Consider the following 13,822-nt stretch of genomic DNA (forward strand, 5'->3'; position numbering starts at 1 on the left):
TAGAAAAAAACAAGGAATGACAGAAAAAAATACATCTAATAGTTTAAATTTCAATAAACCAAGTAGTCGTCTTCTACTTTTCAATTTGAACAGTTCCATTCAGATGTGCTTTTACCATAGACTGTAAAAAAAAAATGCTGGTTTCCAGGCAGGTTTTTGAGCCAGTGTCATGAGTAGGGTTGCCAACTTTGATTAGTGAAAAACCGGGACACTCAGATAAAATATGTTTGGGGGGGGGGGGGGGGGGGGGGTCAACCCATATTTGCAAGTATACTATGTTAACAGTTCATCCTGTGTCATGACCAGTCCGTCTCTCCCCCCATTTCACAAAACTGAGTTAATATAAAGTTTTAGGTTTATAATATTAATATTGAACCACTGTACTCACATAGACTGATTTAAATATGTGTTTAGTACATTAATGGATCTTGAGAGTGTAAATTGCTTTGCTCCCTATGGAGGCCTCACTGAGCCTTCGGATTTCAACAAAAATATCTTCATTTGGGTTTCGAAGATGAACGGAGGTCTTACGGGTGTGGAACGGCATGAGGGTGAGAAATAAATGACATGATTTTCATTTTTGGGTGAACTAACCCTTTAAGAGAGAAAGCACATTAGGCAGGCAGAACGCAAGGATGACGTAGTGACGTCATTGATATGCTAATTTACGCATGACGCCATTTAGTGACTTTTTGGGCAGGTTTAAAGAGCATATTGCTTCTCTAACTTTTTTTTTAATCACATTTTTATTTTTGTCTGTTACTGTGTCCATTGTAAACAAAATTGCTTATTTTTACTTGATCATGAAAGCCATATTTTTAAGCAATAAATATATTTTAAGATTTAAAAAAATTAAAATAAAATAAAATAAAATAAAGAGCATATTGCAGGTTCAATTTTTTTTTAGATTAATATATAACCTTGTATGAAAATACCATACGAAAAGGTATTGCAGGATTTAAAATGTTTTAAAAAGACATAAGAGCACAAATTTAGTAGATAAAGTGGCCGTTTCGTTGGCCGCTTGGAAAAAACGCTTTTTTTTCAACATCACGTCATATTACGTCACGAGAGGGAGTCGTTCGCCCAGCTCTGCGTTGGCTCAGTGCAGAATAGGTTGTTATTCAGTACGAGTCTGTATTTTCGGTAGTTTTTCTATTCCAATGTATCATTGTCATGTTAAATTATTGTGTCCAGCCTGTCTGGACATCGAGTCTACAGGTTTCCTAAAAAAAAAAAGTTAGGAATTCAGCATGGTGGCGTTTTGTGCAGGTGAAGAAACGGGACTTCCCTATACTTCATGTTAAACTACTGATACAGCAAAGACCACGGGTGCATCTCAATCAGCTCCCTAGTTCAGTAGTCAGGGCACTGATCAGGTCAATGGGCTGACTCCCTGATAAGTGCCCTGACTACTGAACTAGGGATCTGATTGATACGCACCCAATGTCGGTATTGACAGCAAAATAGGCTACAGAATATTTCGTACAGGTATTTGAAAATCGAGAATATTTTTCTTTCTCAATTACAATTATATCTGCATTTATGTCAAAACCTAGAGACTTTCAAACATCAAAATGTCATTTATTAATATGTATCCGTGTCAAAATGACAAACAGCTTTTCCTATTCTATTTTGCCTGGAAACGCCGGCCTGATACAATCATAATAAGTACAGTATTGTAATCTGAGCACAGTGTTCATATGGTTAACTAGCGTATATCTATAAGCTAACTCTGGTCTCTCACAGAGACACCTGCTCTGTTCTCCTCACACAACAACTCAATTTGTCTCCTCTAATCGTTGTTCTGTCTAATCCTGGTCTCTCCCTAATTGTGTGTCATAATTGTATGGCTTTGGTCTGCCATATGAGTATTAATAAACATTTATAATGTCCTCAGCGTCAGACCCGTCATTGCAAATCATTGTTTTCCTATCGCTGAAATTCACCGCACTCCCTCTCGTTACGTCACGTCCGGTTTTGGCATTTTTAGATGTGGAAGTAAAATTTTCTCACAAAAACGACTCCAAAAGCCTTAATAGCGTATTTGAATGTATATTTTAAAGAAAATCTAGTTCCTACATTATATTTCTATACATTGACTTACTGGAGTCTCTAACCTGCAATATGCCCTTTAATGCCGCCTTTGATGGACTGACCTCAGAGTTTTACAAATTATTTAGCAAAAAAATAGCTCCTTTTTTATTAGAGGTTTTTAGGGGAAGCACATAGAACTTTTCTTCCACCCACTTTATGTCAGGGAATAATCACCCTAATCCCAAAGCCAAACAAAGATCCCCTTCTCATAGATAATCGGCGCCCAATATCCTTGCTAAATAATGACTACAAAATTATAGCATTCGTATTGCACTGTAAAAAAAAAATCAGGTCTCCAATTGAAAATTTTCTAGTGACCGATCACATCTAAAATTTTCAGTTGGCCAAATTGAATTTATTGATTTTTAATTTAATTAAATTGCATCAATTCACAGAATTTAAATTTGGCCAACTGAAAAATTTAGATGTGATTGGTCACTAGAAAATTTTCAATTGGAGACCGGAATTTTTTTTACAGTGTGGCTAAAAGACTAAAATGTATTTTAAATTCCGTTATTGATGAAACGCAGTCAGGATTTACAGTCCTAACAGACATATTTAGAATAACATATGTTTAATTTACGTTAGATTATTCACATTTACTTAAAAATTAAAGCTTTATCTTATTATTAGATTATTATAAAGCGTTTGATATACGCTAAGAGGATTCAAATGCCTGCTCTATAATAAACCTAATTCTCTTTCTATGTTGGTTTTACATTCATAAATGTAAATTTGTGAATTGTAAACCTATTTTTGTAGTATTCTTACAAGAGATAAAACATTATTTACTTACAATTTCACTTTCGCTTAAAAAAAAGCTCTCAGAACATGTAAAATTTGCATGACAAACTTCTTATACTCAATGTGTAATTATTAATTTATGTAAAGCCCCCTTTCTTTTTCTTTGATTTGCTATTTACTTTGAGCTGTGGCATTTGTTATTCATGTTTGTTTTTTGTTTTTTTAAATCTTTTTTTTGGCTTTTTTTAAATCTTTTTTTCCCTTAATTGATGTTATTTGGATTTAGTTTGTTCTAATTTTTGTTATGCCATAATGCAAATGTTCAAATAAAGATTTTTTTTTAAAGTAGATAGAAATGGCTCATTAAGGTAATACAAACATAACAGTTCGTAAAAGAAAAAATTATAATAATAATAATAATAATAATGCTGCCTTCACGTGCTATCGAATATTTGATAATTCCCACTTCTGAAGTCATGATTACGAGCTCATCCCATTCAAATTTCGAAAGTGGAGGGCGTTCATGTAAAAAAATGTACCTAAGAAAACTCGTATTTATGATAATTCCGAGAGTAGGGGAGAGCGGGGCACAACCTAACGCTTTTTGACTGTCTCAAAAAATAAATACTCTGAACCCCAAGTGGATTTACACAAAAAACAGAGATGAAAAATAAACTTAAGTAAGAAATTATATGGTTAAATAAATGTTCAGTGATATCTTCCAAAGATTTTTTAATTTTGGCGCTATTTTTGCTCTAAATAATGTTGATATGGCAACTAGAAAATACACTAAGTTTCGTCATCCTGGCATGTGTGGAAAGTAGCCTATTAAACCATGCGTGTTACAACTAACCCCGCGTTAGGTTGTGCCCAGAGCCATAGAGAGAGATGGTGACGGTGACTAAACACAGGCTCTCTCTATGGCTCTAGTTGTGCCCAGAGGCCCATTGCACAAAAGTAGAATTAAGACATCCAGGATAAATGACTGAGCTGAGCTCAATGAAGCCAAAACAAGTGCATCCAGGCTTAATTGGTTGCACAAAGACCAAGCCAGGATGAGCAGACACGGATTCATCAAGCCAGGTTAAACCAATCTTGGATAGGTGCGCGCTCACGGCTCACTCAAATAGACCCGCCGCCGATCACAGATTCACTGATTCACCATGGCAACTAGAGCGGCGTACTTTTCCCCGTTGGAGGCACAAATCCTCATGGAGGCATACGAGGAGGTAAAATACATAATTAAGAAGAAAGGCAACACCGACACAGTGATAAAGCAAAGAGAAAAAGCATGGCAAAGTATTGCAGACCTCCAGAATGCGAAAGTAGTGCACAATTACACACTCACCGCTCCGCTGAAACATCACAATTACAATCCAAATAGTTAATTCACATCTCCAAAAATGCAGTTGTACACTGATTATGAAACAGTTTAACTTTTAATTGAAATGGACAACAGATATGAGTGAAATTGTGTAAAGTAACCCCATCACACTGTATAAGGCTTTGATAAATTATTATCAAAGGCTTACATAATTACTACGCTTAGTAGTAGGCTACAGTTTAATCTTAGCCGTTGTACTCTGCTTCTTATGCTATCCACTGATTTTTTTTTTTTTTTTGGCCTCTTATGATGTTTGTGCTGTATACTGTGTGTAATACAAGCTTGCAGGGAGGCTACTGCATCCATTCATTTGTCTGTTCAGTTGATGTGTATGGATTTGTCCTGCATTTATTTCAGTGTGCAGACAAGCGGGGTGTGTTATATAATCTCTATATATTATATAATCTCTATCTTTGAATGTGTATTTATCCTTTTGTTGTATAATCCTTTTGTTGTATTGTTGAGTCACTGTGTGACTTCAGTTTCGAAAGGAGCTGATGGTTTACCTGCTTTGTTTTATCCTTATTCAATAAAGGAACCTAATGTTACACTTTGTGTTTTTATATTTATATGGAATGTGTATTTTATACGACCGAGTATTAGGGCCACACTGAGGAAGAAGGAAAAAGTCATACATTTATGAGGCTGGTTCTTTCTGCGGAAAAGATGCATTCTTTTTACAGTCCTGATACTTATGACAATGTGACGCTGATGTGCCAAAAGATTAAGTATGTCCTTGTTTGTGAAACCATACTGAAGAACAATTCCACGAAATGCCCCACAGCTGTCATTTTAACAACCGTCCTCCTCTAAAACAACGGGTTACAATTTATGACTTAATTTATCGAAGTCTGTGACTTTTCTTTTTTTTCCTCTGTGGCCCTAATATTCTATCATGTTTATATATAGCCTTAGTCTATAGGAAACCGTAAATTATCCAATGATAGCAACATCATCTAAAAATCATAATTTATCCAAAATGATTTTGAAATTATGATCACAAACGTTTAAATAATGACAGTGGGTCTAGTTATATGTGATAACAATGTATAGTGGGCAGTAGAATAACTATTGGTTTCCGTTTGTGGTGACTGCTGACTGACATAAGGGATGAGATTAAATAGATCCTGGAATTTAGCCTGGTCTGGAGCAGGCTAGCTCCACAGAATAAATCTCCATGGTAATTTATACCATAACATCCAACTGCCACCCTATCCAGCTTTAGTGCAACCGGATCACGGATAAATTGAGCCAGGATCACCAAGATATCCCGGCTTAATCCCTTATCCTAGTTTTGTGCAATAGGCCTCAGCGCTACTTTCCTTGGCAACACTGATCTGTTTGCGATCCGCCCCAGAGCCATAGAGAGAGAGAGTTGCGACAACGGAAGTTCAAAACGCTTGATAGTCACGTGATTCATGTAGACCTCGAATAGTTCCAGGAAGTGCTTTGACGGGCAATTCAAATTGATAGTCACAGTGACAGAACTGCGATTTTTGGTAAATAATAGTCAATAAATGCATTAATTTTCAATAATTTTATTACACATCGACATGTGTATGTAGCATGAGTATGTAGTTACAGCGATGTTGTTTTTAAAATATATATATTTTTTAATGATGAATAATCTACACAAGCAGGCTTTAATGTACAAGTTATTTTGATTAAAATGTGCTGATAATTTAAAATCTTACTGATTAAACGTCTTCCCTTTTAAAAGTGCATCACAAACGGTCTGTTCTGCTGTAACTCTATGGCGCGGCTGCTACTTCCGGGAACTATTGAGAGTCTCCGCGAGCCGCCATTGCTGTAAAAAAAACCGTTCCATTGGAGTCTATGGAGTTGTTGCAACTCTCTCTCTCTATGGCTCTGATCCGCCCTAAAACAACAACAAGAAGACGTCACGTCACGTCGAAACGTCAGTTTGTCTTGTGTAGCCATTCTGCTGTTTGTTCACGCTGAAGTCGGCAGTTTCGAAGGAAAACAACAAGTCTTGTGTAGCCTACATGAGCAGCCTTTCTGCTGTTTGTTCACGCTGAAATTTAAACTTTTCGAAAGCATGAAGTTTCCAAACGGTGAGTAACGTTAACACGTTTTCATAAACGGCACTACACAAAATATATCCTGTTTCCTCGTTTGTTTTTATATACTTTATTTCATCATTTTTAGCTCTATACGCCGTCATTGGGGTTACGGCTGGGGCTGGTAAGTAGACCGCTTTATATTATTTGTATATTTTACTTATATATATTTATCATCATTTTATATATATTATATATTTTCATGTTGAGTAGCTGGTGCCGTTGTTTTGGCCCCGGTTGCGCTCTCCGTGGCTGGGTTCACCGCCGCCGGTGTCGCGGCAGGTTCTACTGCAGCAGCAATGATGTCGTCAGCAGCGGTCGCCAACGGGGGAGGTGTGGCTGCGGGAAGTTTGGTCGCGCTCCTCCAGTCGGCAGGTGTTTACTAAACCTTAGCTTAGACCAGGGGTGTCCAAACTTTTTTTAAAGGGGGCCAGATTCGATGTTGTGGACATACATTTCTGTCTTTTTTCCCCGGTCCAAATATCAAAAAATTCTTAAATCAAGCTGCTTTTACTAAGGAAAATTACATTTTTTTTTCTTGATTCCTGAGGGAAAAATCTAAATGAGTTTTTGCTTGAAACAAACTAAATGATTTGCCAATGGATTAGAAAAATCAGTTTGGGACAGAAACAAGATTCCAAACAGAAACATTATTTTTCTCACCCCATTGGCAGATTTATTTGCTTGTTTTAACCAAAAACTCACTTCAATTTCATTTTATTTTCCAGAAAATAAGAAAAAATATCTAATGTCATTTAACTTATCTAGTAAATGCATCTTGATTTAAAGGAACACTCCACTTTTTTTGAAAATGGGCTCATTTTACAAGTCCCCTAGAGTTAAATAGTTGAGTTTTACCATTTTTGAATCCATTCAGCCGATCTTTGTATCTGGCGGTAGCACTTTTAGCATAGCTTAGCATACATCATTGATTCTAAACAGTCCATTAGCATCTCATTCAAAAAATGACCAAAGACACTTTCAATATTTTTCCTATTTAAAACTTTACTCTTCTACAGTTACATCGTGTGCTAAGACAAACTGAAAATTAAAAGTTGCGATTTTCTACACCTATATGGCTAGGAACTACGTTCTCATTCCTGCGTAATAGTCGCGTATCTTCGAGGCAGTACCATGGCTGCAGCAGCGCAATGATATTACAGCGCCTGAAAGTAGCCCCCAGCTAGGTAACTTTCAATGTGACCGCCCGGCACTAAGTTCATGTAGTTGCAGAGAAAGTTTCAGGCTTGCAGCTGACAAATTGTGTTGTGGATTTACCTGTGTGATTAGCCATGGTTCTGTGTGTTGTAAAGGGCTGTGATAGTAAGTCGAAGGTGTATACTACCACTAGGGTGACCACCATCAAACAAACCAAATGTGGGACAATTACTAAGTTTGTGTGGGACAATGTGGGACATGTTACCGACACTAAAACATAACCTGAAACTGTTACACAATGTCTATGTAACTTAATAAAAACATATGTAGGCCTATTCTGCCTTTCAGATGATAAAAATACTTTGTTCTTTAGTACCTTCCAGAAAACACCATTACATCAATGTAACATTGTACATGTCATTTAAATTCAACATCACTGAGCCCAAAGGCAGCAGGCATCAGATCTGACCAAGTCCAATAATGAACAATTAAAATATAAAGCAACATGAAATTAGTTCATTGACAGTCTTATATATTATATTATATATTAAGAATATAACCAATTTACCGAATTATCCATTCGTTTTCTACATGGAACAATTCACCGCTCCACATTTTGATTGACAGCCGTCACAACCTACTAGTGACCGTGTTTACTCCTTTCTTTTCAACCATTGGATAGGATTTTAAAAACGGCTGTTGTATTTGTGAAAGGCGGGATGTTACGTCTGACGAGGCGCTGTTAAATATGTCTAGGTGAAAAACGATGTGGCAAAAAGAATAAATGAAATGCTTTCTTAAAAAGGCAAAAGACCGCATGCATGTTTTCTTAATATGATAATTAAAAACCAACAGACTGATGAAAATGCGGGACATTTTCTCAATATGCGACGTGCGGGACAAGGGGTGAAAATGCTGTGCGGTACAATGCAAAGCGGGACAGGTGGTCACCCTAACTACCACCATGTTTCACAGAATACCAACGAGTCATTGCGCCGCTGCAGCCATGGTACGGCCGTGAAGATCCGCGACTATTACGCAGGAATGAGAACGTAGTTCCTAGCCATATAGGTGTAGAAAATCACAACTTTTCAATTTCAGTTTGTCTTAGCACACGATGTAACTGTAGAAGAGTCAAGTTTTAAATAGGAAAAATATTGAAAGTGTCTTTGGTCATTTTTTGAATGAGATGCTAATGGACTGATCAGAATCAATGATGTATGCTAAGCTATTCTTAAAGTGCTACCGCCAGATACAAAGATCGGCTGAATGGATTCAAAAACGGTAAAACTCAACTATTTAACTCTAGGAGACTTGTAAAATAAGCCTATTTTTTAAAAAAAGTGGAGGTTTCCTTTAAGAATTTTTAGATATATTTATACTAGAAACAAGACTAAAATACTAAATGAGCATGTTTTGCAAAAAGAAAAAAAAAATTCTATATCTAGAATGGCTTTAAGGTATTTAGTCTATAAACATATATACAAATGCACAAAAGACGGAAGCCCGTTTTTTCGCCTCCTTTAGGCCTCGCCCCAGGTCTGGGTCACAGGTGATGATCTTGCCTATGGCACTTGATCTCTGGTCCTTAATGACCGATGGTGTCTCATCGGTCGTTCCTCTTACATAGCATGGCGTGATTGTACTGGTTCCCCATAGCGTCTAGCAAGACACCGTACGAGTAAAGTATCGAAAGGGAATGTACTTGGTTACTAATGTAACCTCGGTTCCCTGAGATACGGGAACAACAAGTACTGCGTTGCTAACCGTCACTTCAGTCTAAATAAACCAGTGATCCTATGCGTGATGCCCGCTTATATACCCAGACCCCCGCCCACTTTGACGGGCTCCCTCGCCAAAGGCTCGCCCAGCTCAGCTGCGCCGTCATTGGTTAGTTTCATTCCACTGCACGAACCAATGGCCGTGCGGTTTCACTTAGTGTGATTAAAAATTATGGGAGTAATAGTTGGCTACATTTTCATAATAATATTGAATATTTTATAGGAACATTGATATGTAATTTATTTCCCTATTCACACTGTCTCCTAAAATACCTGATGAACATGCTTTAAAGGGTTAGTTCACCCAAAAATGAAAATTCTGTCATTAATTACTCACCCTCATGTCGTAAGACCTCCGTTCATATTCAGAAACACAAATGAAGATATTTTTGTTGAAAGCTGATGGCTGAGAAAGGCTTCAGATAGGCCTCCATTGGCATTCAGTACATTTACACTCCCAAGATGCATAAAAGGCACTTAAAACGTCGTTACAAAGTCCATCTCACCACAGTGACTCTACAATAATTTTACGATGCGACGACAATAGTTTGTGTGCGCAAAAAAAAATCAAAATAACACCTTTATCCAACTTGTTCTTGTCTTCCGTGTGTGCCTCCACGACGCATGCGCGAGAATATGACGCAGATCCGGCGTTCGGACAGATGACCCAGAAGCGATTTGTTTACAAGCAGAGGAAGACACGCGTGTCTAAGCTGGTGAATTCTACATTGACCGTGCTTTAGGTCTCGGCGTAGTTCTCAAAATGGGGCTTAAGTGTGCATTTCATGGATTCCCGAACCCCGGCGCTACGTCATATTCTCGCGCATGCGTCGTGGAGGCACACACGGAAGACAAGAACAAGCTGGATAAAGGTGTTTTTTTAATTAATTTTTTTGCACACAAAAACTATTGTCGTCGCATCGTAAAATTATTGTAGAGCCACTGTGGTGAGATGGACTTTGTAACAACGTTTTAAGTGCCTTTTCTGGGTCTTGGGAGTGTAAATGTACTGAATGCCAATGGAGGCCAATCTGAAGCCTTTCTCAGCCATCAGCTTTCAACAAAAATATCTTCATTTGTGTTCCGAATATGAACGGAGGTCTTACGGGTGTCGAACGACATGAGGGTGAGTAATTAATGACAGAATTTTCATTTTTGGGTGAACTAACCTATCATTTATTAAATCAATGCCCTGTTTTGTAACAGAGTCATATTTTGATTAAAAACCCCATAACATTTTGCTGATTTATAACAAACAATTTGACAATTAGTCAGATTTAAATGATAATTATAAAATATTACAAAATATGATAATATTTCCATAAGAGTGCTACATTTTCAGTCAATCATTAAAGACCAAGGAGCCAAAACACATAAGGCGTTTCTCAATGTCAAGGAAGGATCCTCGGAAGCCAGAATTCCGAGGATGCTACGTCATCGACGTCCGTCGAAGGGCTGTTCCAATGTCGAGGATCCTCGGAATTTCAACCAAGGTCTGAGTCCTTCGTTCGAAAGATATGCCATATACAGGAAAGGATGCATACGAGTAGACTTCGCGCACTTAGCGTTCTCAAATCACCCACAATCCTATGCGCGCAGCTTTGCTATCTTGTTCAAAAAATACAAAATATCGGACATTGGCGGAGTGTTAACGGTTAACTTATGCTTTTAAGTGTAAGTATTTACGTTACCAAACATTAGTTATAACCGTAGTAAATGTAAGTAAAGTTTAACTTTTAAATGCCAGTACAAATTACAACCGTTATACAAATGACGTTATTGATGGCTAACGGACCTTTTCACTGACGTAATGAGGCTGACGCGCACTTGCTAGCCTGTTCCATTTACCTGTTCTCCGAATGCTAAAGAGGAGCCTCGCCTAGCCTCTGAAGGAAGTGACTTGGAAGGACCAGTCCTGCAGAGGATGGATCCTTGACATTGAGAAACACCTATAGTTTCTCTGAAAAGCCCTGAATGTGCTCTTTACAGGACATCCAGATTAAAATTCACTAAAATATTACGTCCTTGTGCGAGGACAGTGGCACTCAGGAGGATAGGCTATATGGAATGTTTTTGTATTTATAATTACAAAATTGATAGCTACACCTTCACCTTTATGCGTCATTGTGCAAGACTTTAAGTTATTGATGTCATAAGGTGTTTTGTGTTCTGTCCTGTCTCTCAGGTGCAGCTGGTATGACTGCAGCAGCAACAGCTGGTGTGGCATCTGTGGGTGGTGCGACAGGGGGTCTGTTAGGAGGAGCTGTTGATTTGTTGAAGAGGATGAGGAAATAAGAAATGTCCATCGAGCTTATGATCACAAACAGCTTTGCAATTACAGTGTTATTGTTTGTAATCGTTTCTCATAGAATCTTTAAATGCACTAACATTCTTGTCATATCAATAAAATGTGTAACTTCTTGCATGTTTTATTGACAATTATTTTACAGATATTTTTATTACCCAAAATGATTTAGGAAAAACACATTATTAACCATGGAGAAAATAAGCTTCAAAACTTGACCAGAAGGGTACAGTACAAACAAATGGGTCTTTACTGGGATCTGTGGTTCCATGAAGAACCTTTAATGTCCATAGAAATTTTTCACAAAAGGTTCTCTAGTGGAAAAAGGTGTTTCAGATTATTAAAATGTTCTTTGCACTAAGAAAATAATGGTTCTTTTAAGAACTTTTCACTGAGAGGTTCTTTGAGGTACCCAAAATGGTTATTTTGTCTGCCTGTCACGTGACTAAAAATATAGTGCAAGTGTTCTGAAAGCCAGGTCACACTACTACAACAAACAGTTGCTGGCTTTTGTGGGGTCAATAACTCAGTGGTTCAGTTTATATTAATGGGTATATTTAGGTCATAATTCTGAATTTTATAACAATTATTACTTTTATGTGATAATTTTGGACTTTTTAAATTTTGACTTTTTAAATCAGAATTTCGATTATAATTATGATTTGCAAAAGCATGTTTTTTCTGTGGTGAAAATTGTCACAGATTGTGGAAATCACAGATGGCAGGCAGAGATGAGGGTTCAAATGCAGGGAGATTTTAATGAAGATAAATAATCATAACAAATCTGGAATCACCTGCATGACATCAAACAACGGACGACAGAGAAGGGCTGAATCCGAAATTGCCCCTATACCCTTAAATAGGGCATTATTTGAGGGGACAGCCATTTGTGTCCGAAAACATAGTGGACATTATTGAGTGCACTCATTCAATCCCACATTGCACCGCAATAAATAGTGTACAGCCTACAAACAATGGCTGTCCGACTTCACTCACTCATTTTCATTCACTCCTTCAAAGTGAACTGTATTAGTGGACTTAAGTAGGGAATAGTGATTGAGGGTTTTGGGGGCAATTGAGCCTAGGGCTATTTAAACAGAGGGGTAAATGAGCTTAACAAGGGAAACTGACACACCTGGAGCAGGCTAATGAAAATGAAAAAAAAACTAGCCTACAACCTGGCCACAGGAAACAGAAAATAACACAGAAACTAGGCACAGAGAAACTTAAACATAAAAGTCCTACAGAGTCTAAGACAGAAGCAGATCCGACAGAAAATGGTCTTCCATAAAATGCTGATATCGGCAAGGATATGTATAACTAAAACAAGACATCCAAATAGATAACACTATTTGGGAATAGTGACTAACGTTGGGAATAGTGAATGAAAGTTTAGGGGGCGATTTCGGATTCAGCCCCTGATCTATGAATGAAAGTTGTTACACAATGATGACACTTATTTACCAGCATTACTCTGTAGTCTCTTACAAATCCTCAGAAAGTAATATACAGGGGGGAAACCACTTTTCTCAGGCCCCCAGATAAACTGGTTCCCCTGTGTTCTCAGTGTAAGAGACTGATCTATGGATGACAGTTGTTACACATAACACTTAAAAACATCACCAGCATCACTGAAGTGTGTATAGGGGAGTTTCTCAGGAGTAACATGCGTAACTGAGATGGATTACCTAAAATAACAACACACATCTGTGGGATGTTCTGAACAAATAAGTCCGATCCATGGAGGCCCCACCTCGCAACTCGGGATATATCAGTTAATTATGCAAATACAGAGAAAGCAGGCCGAAAGCTTAGCAACCTGTTACTCTGCCAACCCACCTTTCAATAGGTGCCTAGAACCGGGCCTGTAGCTGAAGCGGACTGATATCGTATTGGTCTGGAGCGAGGTTTGCGGTAGGTAACGTCACGTGAAAATAAGCGGGGCAGCCAGAAATATGCCCCAATGGCTTTCTATATTAGAGAGTGCTGCAGTTCCATTTTTCACCACATATTTACATTGGAAATTTGTGGGGCACTGTAGAGTTAGGTCTATGCTCTGCCCCACCTGCCCATACAGACGATCCGGGGCTGGTAGTAGGATTAGATTAGTGTTGGGAAAGGAGGAGGTATTAGAGGCCCATGGCTTCAGGGAGTGGCGTGGCTGAATGTGGTGGGTGACAGACAGTGGTTAGGGAAAAGGGGAGATGGTCCCCACTGCAGAACATGAGATCCAGGGGGCGAGGTTGGATCAAGATCCAACTCCTCCCACCTT

At 38.1% G+C, this 13,822-nt stretch overlaps 1 protein-coding gene across 1 annotated transcript; it reads left to right on the forward strand.

The window, feature by feature from the left end:
• Positions 1–5,654: 5,654 nt before the first annotated feature.
• ifi27.7 (interferon alpha inducible protein 27.7) lies at positions 5,655–11,667 on the forward strand. The gene is made up of 4 exons (XM_079842986.1): positions 5,655–6,300; positions 6,395–6,430; positions 6,520–6,681; positions 11,431–11,667. Exons 1-4 carry the CDS (start codon positions 6,285–6,287, stop codon positions 11,538–11,540), a joined length of 324 nt encoding a protein of 107 aa, XP_079699112.1. The 5' UTR covers positions 5,655–6,284; the 3' UTR covers positions 11,541–11,667.
• Positions 11,668–13,822: the final 2,155 nt, after the last annotated feature.

This window comes from Gobio gobio (assembly GCF_949357685.1).
Source record: "Gobio gobio genome assembly, chromosome: 18".
Taxonomy (NCBI): Eukaryota; Metazoa; Chordata; class Actinopteri; order Cypriniformes; family Gobionidae; genus Gobio; species Gobio gobio.

Excerpts from the sequence above, each read along its gene's own strand:
- ifi27.7 (XM_079842986.1), top strand. Across the intron at positions 6,431-6,519 it reads TGGGGTTACGGCTGGGGCTG|CTGGTGCCGTTGTTTTGGCC; the intron begins GTAAGTAGACCG and ends CATGTTGAGTAG. Across the intron at positions 6,682-11,430 it reads CGCGCTCCTCCAGTCGGCAG|GTGCAGCTGGTATGACTGCA; the intron begins GTGTTTACTAAA and ends CCTGTCTCTCAG.